Source organism: Strix uralensis, chromosome 19 (assembly GCF_047716275.1).
Source record: "Strix uralensis isolate ZFMK-TIS-50842 chromosome 19, bStrUra1, whole genome shotgun sequence".
Classification (NCBI taxonomy): domain Eukaryota; kingdom Metazoa; phylum Chordata; class Aves; order Strigiformes; family Strigidae; genus Strix; species Strix uralensis.
This window is the reverse complement of record NC_133990.1, coordinates 11,857,972-11,876,103: the sequence shown is the minus strand read 5'-3', so window position 1 is coordinate 11,876,103 and position 18,132 is coordinate 11,857,972. Positions and strand designations below refer to the sequence as shown.

At 44.4% G+C, this 18,132-nt stretch overlaps 1 protein-coding gene across 4 annotated transcripts; it reads left to right on the top strand.

Annotated features, from left to right (window-relative positions):
• Positions 1 to 129: 129 nt before the first annotated feature.
• Positions 130 to 17,506, top strand: TMEM100 (transmembrane protein 100). Of its 4 annotated transcripts, XM_074889020.1 has the most exons (4): positions 8,678 to 8,796; positions 11,596 to 11,780; positions 14,783 to 15,288; positions 17,456 to 17,506. In XM_074889020.1, exon 3 carries the CDS (start codon positions 14,845 to 14,847, stop codon positions 15,247 to 15,249), a length of 405 nt encoding a protein of 134 aa, XP_074745121.1. In that variant the 5' UTR covers positions 8,678 to 8,796; positions 11,596 to 11,780; positions 14,783 to 14,844; the 3' UTR covers positions 15,250 to 15,288; positions 17,456 to 17,506. The 4 variants fall into 4 exon arrangements, with proteins under 4 accessions (XP_074745120.1, XP_074745119.1, XP_074745121.1 ...); XM_074889019.1 differs by lacking the exons at positions 8,678 to 8,796; positions 17,456 to 17,506 and adding an exon at positions 130 to 173 and having other exon boundaries at positions 14,783 to 16,023; XM_074889018.1 differs by lacking the exons at positions 8,678 to 8,796; positions 17,456 to 17,506 and adding an exon at positions 8,520 to 8,625 and having other exon boundaries at positions 14,783 to 16,023.
• Positions 17,507 to 18,132: the final 626 nt, after the last annotated feature.

The following is an 18,132-nucleotide window of genomic DNA, read 5'->3' as shown; positions in this document are numbered from 1 at the left end:
CGCCGCCCCTCCCCGCCGGCCGCCCGGCCCCCGCCGCGCCCTGGAGCCGCCGCGCCGCCATGACAGGGCCGCGGGGCAGGGGGGGGCAGCCCGGGCGGCGGCCCGGGGTGGGGGCGCCCGCGGAGCGGCGCTGGGAGCGGGGCACGGGGGTGCACGTCGATGTACACCCGCCGGTACGTGTGTGGGCGCATCTCTGCCCAGCGCGCTTTCTCCGAGCTTTCTTCGGTTCCGTGACAGGGTCTCAGGCTCTCGCGGGGCGGGGGGGAGCGACCTTTAAAGGTGCGTGTCATCGGGCTAGTGCCAGAGCAGGGCCAGGTCCCCTCGGTGTGCTAGCCAGGGCCTTTCCTTTCGGGTGTTCCCCAAGGCCAGCGATTGAACAGCCTCTCAGGGCACATGTATTTTTATGTTTTCACATTTTAAAAAGCAGATTTCCTTACGGACTGTTCATAGGAGAATATATAAAGAACCCGTGAACGCTGTACGATGGGTTGGTGGGTGCGTTTGACAGCGGCACACAGGGTCGGGGCCCAGCCAGGCTGGCGGAGGGTCAGTGGAGGGGAGGTGGGAGCCAGCGCTGGCCCATGGTGGGCTGGACAGGATGGAAGGGGACAGAAAACTGTCACTGGACTGAGCTGGGCAGGAGGCATCCGCTGCCAGGGACGCACCTCACACCTTAGGCTCGTGCTGAATGACACCACCTATAACAACATGCTGCTGTATGAGGCTGGCACAGACAGCCAGGGCATTCAGGTCATCAAAATGTAAGGGGCTAAGGCAAGGTTTTTTTCATGGAGTTGTAAATCTGTTTTCATTACAGCTTTATTTTTCTAATTCCTCTGAGATTTTCCTGCTGAACAGTGTGTCTTCAGAATAAAATGCAAGCAGCTCTGAGCTATGGGACGTCATCAAACCTACTGCCTGACAACAAGCCTGTCTGACAACACTAGCTCAATGTACTTGGTGGTAACCTCTGTGCAAGGCTGGCAAAATTCAGCTTTTTCTAGCTTCCCTGCCAAGTGACTGAGTTCTTTGTCAAAGAGTTCACTTATGTCAGCTGTCCCTTCCAGTTCCAGTCAATTGGTTTGCAAGCAGAGCATAAGGATTTCTGGCTGACTCTGGTTGGACATATAGGCTGAGCATTATCCTTGCACAGTCCAGAAAACTTTTGGAGAGAGCGCTTTGGCAGAAGGCAAGATGGTATCTCACAACCCTCTCCCGAGCATTTAAATTCAATGCCAAAATTTGACCTGTAGCATCTTTTAAAAATAATGTCACTAATGGTGGTAAGTCTCTGCTCATACATTAACTGCTCTCACCTCCCCAGTGAAACTGCTAGGCAAACATTCCGGTTCTTTTATTTTTGTAGGATGCTTACATGTATTATGACCTTTTAATAATAATATTTATACAATACATATAAAATATTCTGGCTTGCTTGTGTTCTTCGTGAATTACAATGGTGTGCTTTCAGTCAGCCCAAAACATCACAACAATACATTTCTTACAGCTGAACCCTTACAAGGAAATTCTTGGCTGAGCTAAGTTGGGTTTAGTGGAGCACACTCAGCTGAGGACCTGGTCTTTAAAATGGAATATGAGACAATGGTCTGTAGGTGAGACAGATTTAGTTTATCTTGCAGAAATATGTCTTTAAACGGTAGTTTTACTTTTGCAGCTATTTCATCAGATTTCTATCTCACTTTTAAATCCCATTCATGCTCTGAAGTAGGACTCAAGTGAGACTGAAAGAACTTGTGGCTCTTGTTTGTAGATTTTCACCCAGTATGAAAAAGGAGTTCTGAGTCAAAAGTTGCTGGTTAACATGCAGCAAGGACACATGCCTGCGGGCTTACATGATCTCTTGAGGAGCTTTGTTTGTGCAAAAGGACTAAAGTGATCATAGCTCAACATTGCCTATTGTTTTACGGTAAATGTTTTGCATTATATGGTTGTCTACATGGCATCAGAGTTGTAAGTTGGCTACAGCTGCCTGACCACTCCCTCCTCCCCCCAGCACTCTCGTGCAAAAAGAGATTTCTCTCACAAGACTACTCTAGGGACCAAAACTTTCAAAAAAGGCATTACTATGTGACCTTTTTTCTTGGTAAATAAGGAGTGGTGATTACTAAGAAAGCACAAACAGTTCTGAAAGGAGAGTTTATTTTCTGTTTTCATGTATGTTTATGTAAGTGTTATTATTTATCACTTTTGTATATCCATGTATTGCTCTTAGCTTAGGGATAGAAGCTAAACTTTTAACCCAAACCCGCTGATATCTGCACTATTAGATAGGGTGGCTCTAGTCTGGGGTGAGTTCAGACACAGCGGGAACTAACTTCCTAGAGCTCTGCCCCAACAGACAGTGGGAGAGCAACTGCTTCAGGGCAGCTGGTTCTGGGAACATGAACCCAAGCTTGAGCACAGCTACCAAAGACAGCCTAGATACAGCACGATCCAGTCCCACAGATGGATCAGGGACCTAAATACTAACTGAATGAAAATAGAGGGTTACTATTCTAGGGCAATGAGGGGGAGTTTCAAAAGTGCCTATGACTTGACCCACATACTTAGTATTTCTTAGATATTTAGCTGCTGCTGCTTTCAGTGGGAAATGATACCTCAAGGAAACTTGCTGATCTGGGCTATCAGTGGGATTAATGCACCTAAATTACCCACCTGTTTTTTAGAATGGAAATAATTTGTATGAATTCCACCGTAGGACCTAACCTTTCTGCTACTGAAATCAACACTGAGTAATCCATTGAATTCAGCAGTGTGAAATCAAACCAGTAAATTGGACGACTCCTCCATCAGAAAATCATATGTGGCCAGAAATGAAAAGAGCAATGAAGAGCTATGTTGATGTTTTCAGGCCCAGATGATTTTCAGTGTTTGTTTTGGATATGGGTGTCCATATGTAAGAGAGTGCTACCAGCTATATTGTGTTTTCCTACATCTGTCTCTGTGTGGCACTGGTGCACTTTGAGAAATTCTTGAAGATGAACTAAAGATGTGGGATTTTATCCATCAAAATCCATCAACTGCTGTGCAGACTTTTATATACTACTGTCATTCCATTTTACTCAGTGCATTCCAAAAACTTTGCAAAAGTGCTGAATAGTCCTGACACGCCATTTATACAGTATGCATAGTTCTAGTATACACAGCCAAGCCAATTATAATCTGCTACTGTTGTTTTATTGACTGCATTATGTAAAAGCCTTTCTTACAAATTGTTTCATGACTTTTGCAGCCTGCAAGAAGCAAATTCTTCATCCAGAAAGCTGAAAAGTAACAATAGCATCTCCCACCAGACTTGTATGTGTAAAGCAGTCTGTATTCTCCTCTCCTATATGAGTCAAAGGGAAATCGGTTTTTTCAACACTTTTAGAATATGCAGAAAATCTAACCTGTCTGCCACAGAGACATTATATATTTTAGGTATTTTATATTTTTAATATTCCTGCCTAAGTATATAGGCAGGAAAGGGCACCCAGAGTGTCAATCATCTCTTTTGCAAAGAACTAGCACAAGACGTGCACACTTTGAGCTGTTAGAAGAGGTCTTAAGTGGCCATTAAACACTGGCTTGTAATGGCCTTCTTCATAGAGTTGAATTGAACCCCAAATGATGACTATATCTGTACTGAGTATCTAGTTTCAACAGAGCTCCCCCCAGATAGAAGAGGATTCAGAGAATAACTGGACTTCTGCTGATTTCCTGCCTTCTGATATGAAATATTATTTGTCTTTGGTAAAGAGTTTTAATATGCTGGACTCTGGCTGTCAATACCCATCTCTTTCATTTGGCCATGTTTACTTTTGATTTACACCTTTTAGACACAGCTTTTCTGGAAAGTAATGGTCTCCCAGTGCAGATAAACTGGAGATTGTGAGGTGCAACCTACCTACCTGGCCTTGAGGAAAGAGGGGTAATTTTAAAACTTCCCTGTAGGAAAGAAAGGATTACACTGTTATCTGCATGACCTAAAATGACTCATTTAAGAGATAAGCAAGGCTATTTGGCAAAAGGTTCTTGCTACCACACCCTCTACTTTCCTAACCTATTTACATGGATGTAGGAATATTTCTAAATATTTCTTTCAGCATGTGATGCTAAAGCAGATGATACATATGAAAAGTTCTCTTTTGTGGGAATAGTGAGAACTGGACTTATTGCAATAATTCCTTCTTTTCTTTCTTAACTACCCTTTTTTAGGTCAGACACTTGACTTACTGTTAATTTCACAAAAGTCATTTATTATGTAGGGGGAAATCTGGGTATTTTAGCTATCTGCAGTATTTTAGATAGATCTTGTGTATAATTTTAGGCCCAAGGACTGTAGTGGAGTAGGACAAAGAAAGACTTGACAGGGTAAAAGCCAAAAAATTTAAAATTAACATAAATTAGAAAAAATTGGAAATAAACCATAGTTTTTTAATAGTGAAGACAGTAATATTTGAATGAATTGTCAGGACAAATTTTCCATCTCTTGATTGGATAATTTTCTGAAAAATTCAGAAAAAACACTTCAGATGAGCAGAGAATTTGGCTTTCATAGTATAGATCTTGGACTGAATGTAAAATTGAATACTTTGTATTACGCGGGATGTCAACTAAAATAATCTGAAGGCTTCTTCTGGCAATAAACCTCTACATCTGTGCATCAACAGCCATTGAACACCATTGACAAGTGGTGATTTCCCCGTAACACTTTCTTTCCCTTCTCACCAATTTTCCCAAGCTGTCTAGAGCCTATAAAGAAGCTTGGTTTAAAGGAAGTAATTCAACTGATGCCCTGTGTAGGTCAGCTGAAAGCTCATCATTTTCTTTCCACTGCTGGAAAGTCAATTGCAACTGACTGAACTGCTCCATACTCATTAGGCTGGCCAGCTGAAGAGGGAACAGTGTGTGCTCTTTATGCCCTATCTGTGGCAGAGCAGGGATGCAACATACAAAATGTCTCTTGACATCATCCACTAGGTGAGCTCGGACAAGTCACTTTTTCAGCTCGTTGCATTTTTCTTCATGTCGTTGTGCCCTGTAAATTCTTTGGGGTACCCAGTGCGAGTAGAAAAAAGAGCCCTCCGCAGAGCCATGGGAAGAGATCGTTCCTACCCTGACTTAAATCTCAGCTGAATCTGCTGGATCCTTCTGCAATAGTCTCTAACAAAAAGCACCGTTATAGTGAAATTACATTGTCTTGTGCTTGTTGCCAGGCCTCCTCCCAGCTCAGCCAGAAAGCTGCCATGTTGGCTAAAGATTCAGAGGTTCTGTAACCGACTTGTGCAAGATTCAGGATTTGGCTGCTGGTGGTGTGGCGCATCCCTCTGTTAATTACAAGCACATGTACACATAAGGAATGCAGCTCTTCAAATGTGAACTTCATGTAATTATGAAAGCAGTAGGAGATAAGAATAATTGTTTTCAGTTCCAGATGTCCTGTCTTCTTCAGCACTGCAGGAAGATTAAGTGAAAGTCGAGTAGGGGAATAACAAAGTTCAAATGCACAGCAGGATAACTGATGTTGACCAAAGTACTGGTAGGATCTAATGGAGTTCAAAGAAAATTCCTTTTTATATTCCTAGTCACCGAAGAGGTTTCTCACTATCATTACAAGCACATCCATTTCATGAGCCAGATTACACACAGAGTGGGTGGTTTGCATAGCTATCAACCAAGAGGGCTGAACTCCCTTGTGCTGTAAACTGTTTTAATAAGAGGGGAGCTACAGCACTTTATGTGAAATTATTTGGTTCTCTGGTTTAACTGGCTTTGTTAAGGACTCCATTCCCTATTCCAAAATACATCCACTGCATGACATGATAAGGACAATTTGCAACATATTAGCCATCTTGAAAGAGTGCTTTCTGAAAGTTTCAGCAAATGCAATCAACTGGCATGTTGTGTCCGTGTGTGGGCTTAGGGATGAAATAAAAGAAAATTCAGTGGAGGGTTAGGGAAAAGGCAACAAAAACTAATTGAATAGGGAATCCACAATAGTTGTGCTTTGCCAGATTAATGAGTCACTGTTTGCTGCGCTGTTAAGGCCCAGGAGACTGTTAGAAACTCAAAGGAAGCCATGAAGTATTGCAAGTGTGTCTTAGTAGCAGAGCAACAGCATTGCTCAACATAGGAGTAAAACTCTGCTCTCTCAATCGGCTGCATGAGTTCCAGACTCACACAGGCTTCTTGCTGATTGTCCCAGCCACTGGGGCTGCACCTCCTCGGAAGCAGCTGTGTTAAGGCCACAGGGAGGAGATTTTGTCATTTAGGGCAGGTCCTAAAGGGGAACTATGTAGTATTTAAGCATGGCAGTCCAAAATTGTGAACCTGTAACCCCTCGCTGCAGCTGTTGCTCCGTCCTGAAGTTTCCTCAGCTGTTTGCACTGAATTTCTACAGGTGCCAAACGTGCTGCTTCGGGTATGTTTGGTACTTCTTTTCTTATATCCTTGGAGAGTCATGCTCAGAATACAGAAGGACCTTAAAAGGCAGAGGTAGTCAGGCATCCCTTTTTTAAAAGGCCAGAGGGCTGGTGCCCAAGTTGTATTTGACCCTTATGTGCCTGAGAGCTACAAACCCTTCTAGGGGAGAGCCCGCTAATCTCAGCAGTCAAGGGAGGTGTCATTCCCATCGCTTTTCATCACAGCTTTTCTGCTTCACAAAAAGGAGTTACAATTGCACTGGATCTAGAAGAGCAATGACTTTCCAGCCTATTGTTAGGGCATTTATTTGTACAGAAACACATGAATTCTAAACCCAGCTTCAATGCTTGTTTATGTGTACTTCAGATTAGTTCCACAAAAATCAGTATTGGAAGTTATTTTATGTAATATTTTCAGTATTTTATGTAATGCTTTCAGTAATAAACTTGGCATGGAAAAGTAAGAATGTACTAGTGGAACTGTTGATGGTGTAAGCACGGGGGGGAGGTTCTCTATCACCGTAGGAGGACCAAATATTACACTGGAAAGACTAGAGAGGAATTGATGTAATAGGAATAGGGTGAAGTTTAGGTCATGCACATATGTGCTAACAGCAAGAATTTCTGATATGAAGTGATAAATGGAACTAATACTAGAGAAAAATCCAGATTTACTGAACAATCAGGGGACGATTACGAAATGCTAGTATTTCTGGTAAAGACAGAAAAATACTTGCACTTCCATGCAGAAATACTGGTAAGGCCACACCTGAAAAAAATATGATTGCAAAAAAGACTGAAAAAGTCTGATTTCTACCTCTTACGACATTAGAGGTAGAAAGAAAGAAGATCTGTTTCAGCCAAAGACTTGTTTATCCATGTCTAATTGCCTATGAATACGTGCAGCTAGAAACAAGATTGAGGTCCTTAGATAGCAGCAGAATAAGGCTCATGGCCATCCAACCGGAGGAGGAGGAGGAAACCCAGTTGGTTTGAGGTAGAACTTGTCAAGTTTAATAAAGGTATTACATGGCATGGTGGACTGTGTTAGGAAGGACTGGACTTATTGGCCCAAGAGATTCTCTGTAATGACAGTTCCCCTCAGATCCTGTTTGCTTGTCATTTCTGCTGAAATGCTGATGTAGTTGGAGGGAACTCTAGCAAATGGGGAAAAAATGCCAGTTTCTTGTATAAAGCTGTGGAGCTCTTCCAGAGCCCCCTGGCTGATTCAGCTGGAGGAGATGAACCCTTGGCAGGATCTCCATCACCTGGGAGTTCTTAATGGTGCACGGGGGAAATCCTGGCCCCTATGAAGTTGATGGAAGTTTAGCTATTAATTTCTGTGAGGCCAGGATTTCACCCTGGAAAAGGAGTCAAAAGTACATGCATGCCTTCAGAGACAGAGTGGCTGATTAAATACAGCTGGTGCACTGCTCTTTTATCAATCATTGATAAAATAGTGCCTTTTAAATATAAACTTAGGGTAAGCTTAACCACAAAATTCAAACATGTCCTTTTACAAGCCTTAAAAGCAAAATTTGTCTGCTTTTTGTCTGATAAGAACAGAAATCATGGTAAAAAATAACACATACCCGTACCCATCCGCTCCAAACCCCTGTAGTATTTGATGTTCCGCTGAAATGAGTGATTAAAGCATAGAAAAGCCAGTTAAAATATCTCTAGATGATACATAAAACTTTATCCTCTAAGGGTGTCATCCAAAACTATGTTCCTTCTCATTTAATTCCTGAGCAGTTAAACACCAGCTAGAAGTTTATCTGGATTTCAGCACGGACTGTGCTTTCGCGGTACCCCCAGCACTGCCACTTCGGACACCCCCGAGGGGCTGGGGCCGGGCAGCGAGTCCCCGTGCTGGGTTCAGTGGGGCCGGACACCCTGGACGGCGTCGAGCGGGAGCGCAGAGGGGGCTGGGGGACACCCTCCCGGGCCCCGTGGTTGACCTGACACGGGCAGGGTGCGATGCAGAGCCTTGCCACGACCTGGCGAAGCAGGACACGCCAGTCCCCACCGTGCGCATCTCTGAAATGGGCATGTGAACCGTGCCGCGCCAGCGCCGCCGGCCCGGAGCCGCAAACCGGCGGAGGGCAGGGCAGGCTCCTTGCTCGCCCTGCCCAGCCGGGCCCCTGAAGGACAGCCTTCCTCCCGGCCGCCCTCCCAAACCGGAGCGGGACCTTCCCCGGTGAGTGCCGCCCCGCCCGCGGCAGCTCCCGCCGCTGAATTTCCTCCGGTGCCTTAATTGTTTCGCTCTCACCAAGAACTTTGTTTACAGTCCCTTGTGCAGCGAGCTGCATCCCCCTCTTAGGCTTGCTCCGGGCTAGTGTCCGCCGCAGTCCCGTCCGGCAGTCGGGAGGTAAGGCACGGCACGGCACGGCACGCTGCGCTATAGCACGGTCTGGCACGGCTCAGCTCAGCTCAGCTCGGCTCGGCTCGGCGCCGCTGGACCCGCCCGGCGGCCGCGCCCCCGCCGGCTCCCGGTGCCCGCGGGGCTCCGGTCCCGCTGGTGCCGCGGCAGCGCCCGGGGCCCGGCTCCCCGCGCCGGCGGGGCGGGCTGGGGCTGCTCGGGCACTCCGGGGAGCCTCTCCGCTCCGGCCGGCGGGGTCTGAGGCGGCTCCTCGCACCGCTTCCCCGGGGGGTTTCTCCCAGGGGATGAAGTATTACACTTAACGGCTCGCGGGCTCCGCAGCCGGGGGGGCTCCGCAGCCGGAGCTGCTCCCGCCCTCGCAGGTCGGCGGTGCCCCCGCGGCGTTGTACCCCTCGTTACTGCGGACTGCACCGTAGCGAGCGTGCCTAAAGCTGGCCGTGCCTAAGGCTGGCCGTGCCTCTTCGCGTCTCTCCCGCAGAGGTGTTCGGGGATAGGCGTGACACGCGGTGCTTCACCCGAGGTGCCTGTGGCGTTTTACAGACGCGTTTGGAAGTTTGGCGATTTGCAGATAACAAAGTTTGTCTGGGGAGGTGTTTGGCTGGCTCCCATCCTACGCTCCCGCTACATCTGCAATACGAAAAAGGTGTGAGGGCTTGAATCTGGTCATTGTATTACCTAAAAACTTGGTGGTGGAAACTTAGCGGCATCCCGAGGCTCAGCCAGTTACCATGGGTGTAATGTCTGCAATGTCTTCTCCTACCCCTGTAGTTCAGGGCCTGATCCTGGAGTCTTGTAAGTACAAATTCTAGTTCTGTACTTCCAGGAGTGTTCACAGGGGGAAGAGCTATGGGATTGTGTTCAGGATTACTGGAGTCTGTTGAATTTCAAATGAACTCTGGCTCTCCTCTCGGTACAGAAGGACTCCTTATGCTGTTTTCCGTAGTCACTTTAATGAAAAACCGAGCGTGAAGCAAGAGCATTATGAGTTATTGAATTTTGCATAAGCAAAAAAAGGTGTCTGAAATACTGTGCGAGATACGGAGAATCGAGTCCAGAGCCTGAAGGCAAAAAACTTAAATGCGTCCCACTGGTTCTGAATGAAATGCAAATAAGGGGAAGCGATTGTAGTGGCTGAGAAATACCAGCTCTTTGCACTGGCACAGAGAAATTCAGTATGTGGGAAGTCTCCTGAGAGAGCACCACTTTGAAATGACTGAGAGTTAAAATATTGGAAACTTAATGTATAGATTTCATGTGTTTCTGCTTCTCAGCTTTGTGGTGAGAGAGAAGGAGGAGGGAAGAAATCCTGTCTATAAGAAGTTGCTCTGTCAGTTTTTTTGATAAAGGCATTCATTTTAAAAAATATTACCTAAACTGTAGGTAGTCAAGGACAAATACAAATAAATTACTGACAGGGTAATTAATCGTTTCAAAGAATGATGCTAGCAGAGTGGCTTAGGGGGCACAATTGCACTAGGAAGAGCTTTTCAAACAAATGTAACCATTCTTTTAATATGAGTGGAAGTTGACTGCAAGATAATTTCAGAGGTCTGCTTTTCTTTTAATATAATAATCTAGATTATTTATCTGAAGTGTGGGGGGTTTTTCTGCATTTCTCACCAAGCTTTTCAAAAAGTTAAACTAATTGCTAGGTAGTGTGCACAAGAATACAGTCAAGGAGATAAGTAAGGAGACTTTCTTATTATTAGCTAACTTCAATAATCAGCTAAATGTACTTTAGCTATGCCACAGGCTTATTCCAAGGATCATCTAGAGAAGAACAGCAGCAGTTTGTGCCTGTAAATATTTGTTTGTGAAATGTTAGCATGGTCTAAATAACTTAAAGAGAGAAAAAGCCCTTAAAGTTTATCATTATATAAATTTATGAATTTATTCTCATCCCTACTTAGGACTCCTGTTTCAGTGTTGAAGTGGTCTTCCATAATCATGCACATACAGAAAGGGAATGTTGAATAAGATTAGCAACATAGATCTCTGCTGCTTTGTAAGTTTTACCCAGCTGCTTGGTGATTTCACAGCTGCTTCTGTAGTTGATAACAATTTCCATCACTCTGCTTTCTGCAGAGTTGTCACACTGCTCTGCTGCAGATTCTGCCCTGTCCCTATTTGAGTTATGAATCTTGTTTTAAAAAATCCAGTAACAGAAATGAACAATAGTAAATATAATGGATTTATGTTTATTTCAGTGAGTTCTTGGACTTGGTTTGTTTGCCTTTTTTTTTTTTTTTTGCTTTTTTCCTGAGAGGAGTTTTTGGGATTATATTACTTAGGTTTTGTTACAGTAGAGTAGATTTAAAAGGGGGTTTTAGTGGGAAGTGTGTTGTCACTGTCAGTTTACAGCTAGGAAAACCAAGGCACAGGGAGATAAAGTGATTTGCTCAAAGAAACTGGAGACATAGAAGAGACAAATACCCAAGTATTCTGAGTTGTGATTCACATAGTGAGCAATAGAAATGAAATTAAATTAGATTTTTAACTATAGAAATTCATGTGCATTACCTTTTCCTGCCTAGCTCTTTCTGGAGGACTTGCCTGGGTTGTGACCCTTGTCATCAAGACGTCACATCATCAAAGGAAAATGTTACATAGGGCCAGAAATGGGTGGCTGCTGCCAAGAAAAGAGGCAGAAACCACTAGGAGAGTCAGAGGAAGAACATCTCCTGCTTCAGTTAGGTTAGGAGCAGGAGTCAGCGTACAGCAGGAGCTTTTCCATGCAGGAGTTTTGTTCTTAAGAAGCTGATAAATATCCAACAACTTTTCTTGTAGGAAACTTCCATGCTAGAATATTGTCACCTCCAGTTCATCGTTCAGCAACATCTGACACTTCAAAGCCTGGAGCGGCTCTTACTGCTGCATGACTCTGCCTTGAATTGACATATGAGACATCTGAAGCAGTATTCTTCTGCTTACTGAGCCAAGGGGTTTGTTACGATGGATTTCTCATGGACCTGGTAGGTGTGCGTGCCGATGGATTTCTTGTTTTTTCACTAAATCTCAACTTAAGCTTATTAGTGGGTAAAATATTCCTCTCCCCTTTATCCAGTGTTAGCCGCAGATTGCCACAGAAACACATTCTTCCTCCAAGTCAAAGTAGCTCCTTAAGACAGTACTTCTAGTACGATTAGTGAGAGGATGCTGGTATTGCCGGGTATCTTTGCCTAAATTTCTTACCCTGAAACTTGAACCAAGTCACCTGTTGGCATAAGTCAGAAGTGACTTTGCTGGCAATGAGGATCTACTGCCCTATTTTCTACTGCTGAATACCTTTACTCACACATCAAATAGGTTTTGTTGTTTATTTAACTTACAGTATTTCAATAGAGGTTTGTCTATTTGTTTTATATGAATGCCTGTCTGCTTACATCCTATTACAGGCAAGAACCATGCTCCTCAGAAGTCACCAGGTATTTTGCCATTGACTTAATTTTGGTAGTTTAGGAGATTTTTTTAAAAATTCATGTTAGTTTTGGCTGTATAAATATATCTTCTTTCTTCATAAATCTCTGTACAAGACGTCTAAGAGATTTAATGCTCATTGGGGATGTATCTGAAGCAGAGGCACAAGGACTCTAGAGACAGGATTAAATATACTTTGATTGAATGTTAAAGTTTTTCAGAATAATCATGTTTATGATGAGCCAAATCCAAGTCTTTTCAAGTTATTGGGAAGTTTCCCTGTTTCTGTGACTGTTAGAGTATTTGGACTTTTGAATAGTTATTACAACATATTTGGAACTAAGAGATCTTTTATATGGAAAAATATTTTTTTTCCTCCCTCAAATTTAGTAATATAAAATGTTGAACAAATTGAATAAGGGTAGGATCAAAAAAAGGTGATATTTGGGGACCATATTTTCCTGTTGTGCTGAACTTATGTAGCATTTTATGGATAAGTAATACAGCAACATAATGGCACCAGTGTGAGTCTCACTGCCAAGGCAGTCATTATTGAAAATGCAGAACTTGGGCTCAATCCATGTGGGGACAGATCGATGGTGCTCTAGAGCAACCCCGTGGCTTTCCTGGGCTCTTTCAACTGATATAAAAGGTGCTTAATCGTGTGTTATGATTCAAAGGACAAAGCAAAAGAATCTAGGATGTCTGAGGTGTCAGCATGGATCTATTTGCTTTGTCTGGTATGCACTGATCAGATCCCCGTCCTGTCCTTGGAGATACCAAGTACCTTCACAGAAACACACAGAATTGTGGGACGGTTGTGGCTGGAAGGGGCCTCCGGAGGTCATCTGGCCCAGCCCCTGTCCCTCTCACAGGGTCACCTGAAGAAGCCTGCCCAGGGCTGCATCCAGATGGCTTTTGAATATCTCCAAGGATGGAGACTCCAAAACCTCCCCGGGCAACCTGTTCCAGTGCTCAGTCACCCTCACAGTAAAAAACTGTTTCCTGATGTTCAGACAGAACCTCCTGTGTTTCAGTTCGTGCCCGTTGCCTCTCTTGTTGTCAGTGTGTGCGCTCAGTGGGCGCTCGGTTGTGTTGTGCTCAGCATTGTCACTAGGGAGGGAAAGGCTGCTGTGTCTGGTAGCTGCCTAGCCCCTTGCAGGATTGAGCCTGAAGATAGCTGTGTACAGCAAGATATAATACTGAGCTGAGCACTCTTCCTTAGAGCAGTGGAACAAAGCTTTGTCAAACCAGATCTGAACTTTCCTTCTCTCATTAAGGTTCAAGGAAACTCCGATACAAACTCTCTGACTACATACAGAGTATAGCCTGTTTGTGCATGTGTGTTTAAAAATAGTGAAATCCTCTTTCTTGCAAAACACACAGTCAGTTATATGAGGCACTGAGATACAAACCCAAGGGCTCTCTACAACGGACGAATATATCTTAGCAACAAGGGTGGGAGTGGTGGGAAAGGAAAAGGAGAATACAAGTATCTGGCAATTAACTTCCTAGTCACAGATGTAAAGGTGATAAAAGTGATAAAAGCATTACTGCATTGCCAACGCTCTTCCTTGTTCTCTGAGCTGCATATCATGCTGCTCATAAGAGCAAAAGCTACACAGTCTGTGGTGGAGGAGTCCTGTGAGCTACTCACAGGAGGAAAACCCGGCGGTTCCCCAGTGTCCCAGTCTCTGTTGTATGTGGTGGGGTGCACTGAGCGCACAGCCTGGTCCAAGGCAGCACAGCCGTGGTAACCTCAGCACGGTCAGAGGCTCAGTGCGGCCCCCAGGGCAGCCCCCATGCCACCACAGTCCCAGTGAGGTGGCCGAGGTCTGTCAGGGCAGCCTGTAGCGGTGGAGAGCCACAGGCTCGTCCTACTCTGATCAGGTGGACTCCAGTTAAGCACTGGGCTCCATGGAGCCAAAAGCTATTTTGCCGCACAATGCAGATGCAATCAAGCTGTGCATGCTGCCTGTAGGACTGAGAGTATGTGGACAATATGGAGACAGGAGGAACACAACCTACTGTAACTAAGATGAGTGAATATGACTGTAAATCTCCCTTCTACATAGCAACATGGATGTAGTTCACAGACTTATAGGGGACCTCTTACTTTTGCATTAAGTCAATTTAAATGGCAAGCTGACAGTCTGGCCTTGATGTTGCTGTAACAGTAGGCTCGCCAGCTTTCAGCTGGTGTTTGCTGAGTGCAGGGAACTCTCTTCATCCCCATTTCCCCCACATCCACACCTAGTCATGACCATTGGTGTCTGTCTTTGTGACTCTGTCTTTGGCCTAGATGATCTTCAAGGTCTTTTCCAACCTAGATGATTCTGTGACTCTGTTCTGTCTAGCACTTATGCACATGCTGATGACTACTGTAAGAATTGATTCAGATCCTCCACAATCAGTAGTGTTACAATTAAGCTTGTGCATAAATCCTTGTGGGGTCAGAGTGTCTGCTCGTTTGCCATCCTGAGTGGACACTTCTGTGTCACCCATTTGTCACATAACGGTAACGTTTCGTATTGAACTCACGCTCTTCTCTCCACAGCGCAATGTGTGTTCAGCAGAGCCTGCTCTAGCCTAAGAACTGACGAAGTCAAGACAATCAAGATGACAAACGAACCTATTAAAGAGATTCTGGGCGCTCCAAAGCATCCTGATTCTGTAACCACGGAGAAGAGTAATAACAATGACTGTGTGATAACCACCATTCCTCTCGTCAGTGAATGCCAGCTGACTGCAGCAACAGGGGGAGCAGAACTCTCCTGTTACCGCTGTACCATTCCCTTCGGTGTGGTTATCCTCATAGCCGGCATTGTGGTTACTGCTGTGGCATACAGCTTCAATTCCCATGGATCGATCATCTCAGTGTTTGGATTAGTCCTCTTGTCATCAGGACTCCTTTTGCTGGCTTCTAGTGCAGTGTGCTGGAAAATCAGGCAGCAAAACAAGAAAGCAAAGAGGCGGGAGAGCCAGACCGCGCTTGTGGCAAATCAGCGAACCTTGTTTGGTTAAAGACAACCAAGAGAAGGCTGGACAGAAGACAGGACCTTTGTAAGTCAACTTGACTATTTGTCAATAGGAGGGATTGCAGGTTTTAATTTAACTTTGGAAATGAACTGAAATGAAAATGGAATGGATTAAGAAATACTCTTAAAAACTCTGCAACTGCTCATAATATTTTTCTTACTGCAGACTTGGTAGTGATTCTTTTCAAGACGGAGGAAAAAACACTTTTCCTTCACAGAAAACAGTGTCGTCATAACTGCAATCATCATAACTGCATTCTTCAACATGCTGAGTATGTTGGAAAGGGAACTTGTGAGAACTAAGAAAATAATTCGAACTGACTTGAAATGCCAGAGATCTCCTTAATATACACACTGTGACATTTGACCAAGGGAGAAGTCACAGCATTTGAAGTGACTACAAGCTTATGGCCAGATTGTCTGTGACTTAATTTGTAGCTCAAAAACAAAAAGCAATAACAACCAAACACACTGCAGATTGCTCAATAAGCTGATTCTTATATTTTATGTAACTTTCCCCTCCCAATATCTGTGGTACTTTCCCCCTTTTTTAAACCAACTAATATTAATTTTGTTTTACTATTGAATAGAAATAGGTAGAAATGTGTAATTATATCGTCTAACCTAAATAACGAGGTATGATTATAGCTTAAAACATGAGACTTTTTTTGTAAATGAAAGTGGTCAGGTTTAGCACTTTTGATTATTTTGCTATAAAATTAAAAAGTAAATTTCATTAAAATAATATTCAGTGCTGCTAGACCTTTAGAAAATCTTTTTTTTTATTGCTATCAAGATAGCTTATATCTTCAACTTTGACTGCTTTGTGATTCTGTTCTTGTAAAACATCAGCTGTGACAATAACTATGAACATATGTACTGCTGATCTCTTCCAAAAATCTCTGTAGACTGTGGATTTTGGTTTGATAGCCCATCCCTCTTGCAGCTTGATTAACAGCTCAGTTAATGAAAAATCATAATGGTCAGTTCTGCAGACACTTACTAGCATAGTCAGTTTTAGACACAACTATTAATAATTGCTTGTGGAAGCAAAGTCATCTGTGTAGTAAGTGTTTGCTGAACGAGCTTTGGGATTTCAAAACTTTATGAAAAGCAGGTGCCAAGTGTCCCCCATATGTGTCTGAAATGTTTGATTCTGTAACTCTTGTGTTCTAGAGGTCTTCCAGCTTTTCTCAGGTAATGAATAACTGAGGGGCTGGTCCCAAATTGAGACCAGCAAACCAGAACATTATTTCTTCATCTATATCTTGAAGGACAAGTGGTGCTGAGCCAAGTCACAGACTTGCACCCCAGCATGTATGTGGGTGGCAGAAGGCAGAGGCTCTGCATGGAGTCCTCTTTCTTTTTTTTTCTCTCTTACTTTCTCCAGACTCAAACGGGCTGGATGTGATTTTTGCTTTCCACTGCTGCAGTGAGCGAGGCCTGTACTAGCGTGCCTCCTCTTTGCCCTCGGGAGCCTCTGGCACCCACCATGTCTGTGGCAATGCTGCTGCAGAGCACGCCTGCCCAACGGGTGCTGCAGGGGAGAGCCTTCTGCAGGCCATCCCGGAGCCCTGCGCTTCTCCTGCTGAAAGCACGCAGGCGCTCTGGCTTAGGTGCTTCCTTTTCCTCTGCCCTCCATGGTTTAAGCTTGTTACATCCATAACTTATCCCCAGATTTGCAAAATGCACTTCGTGTTTTAAATAGAGCCAGCTATATGTATGGGAGGGGATGTTTGGAGTCAGTATTTGCGTTGCCACACTCCGTGGTTACCAGACCCTATAATAAAATCACTTGCATCAGAGGAAAGCTGACAACACATTTTAGCACTTCCATAGCCCTAACTTAATCATGGCAGGAAGCTTTCCTGCTGCTAGGAGAACATGTTGCGTCACCAGAACATCTGACACCGGTGTCTAATGTCAATCACTTTGCTTAAGGTCATTAAAAATATTAGGGTGTCCCCTTACGATGTACAGGTTTTGCATGAGTGACAATTCATGGGAAATGCATAGCATGATAAATAATGGAACAGGTGGACTAAAGTGGTGTCTTTCCTGTTTAAAATGAGAAAAGTGATTGACATTAGCAAAGCTGGATAAGCTAAATAGGGCTGTTTATTTTTTTTTCCCCTGGGAACACAATAGTTTTTGTGACTTCTTCTTCCCCCTCCCCATTTCTTTTTCCTCAGTGGAATTTTGCGGGCTGCCAAGGAGAGAATTGCATGGGCTGTAGAGATGCAGTGATTTCCACTACACACGTGTAGCAGCTCAGCCCCCTGATTCCCAGGCCGAGCCCAGAGCAGAAGCAGCCCGTTGCCCTCTTCAGAAGTCTTTCCCGTACATGAGTCCTCCCTTCGCCATTGCTGTGGTACCGGCAAGCTTGCGTGGGGAAGGAAAATAGAGGCACAAGGTGAGGCTCTGCTCCAAGTCAAAAGAAAAGGCCAAACTCAGTGGGACAGAGGCAGTGGGGCTTTGGGAGCAGTTTTTTCAGGATGGGTAAATAAGAGCGAGTAAGAGACTCTCTGCTACTACTAGAGGAGATTTCCTTTCACTTATCTCTGCTCTCTTTTATATTTACACTGTGTGTAGAAGGACACAGCAGAGTGCCCACACCACCCTCTGCCTTGCTCATTGTGGGGCATCTAGGCATGAAGCAGCGTGTAAGCAGTGACAAACAGCATTGCAGTGACCCTAGGCATGGTTCCCAAGCATAGCAAAGCTTCACATGCAACACGGTGTCCCGTAATACCACCTAGCTGACAGGTTGAGAGGCCTCTAGGTAATATGGGGCTGCCATAGCACACACTGCTGAGCTCAGTAACATCGGCTGTATCCTAGTGAGACAAGGTACATGCACAAGCAGTGA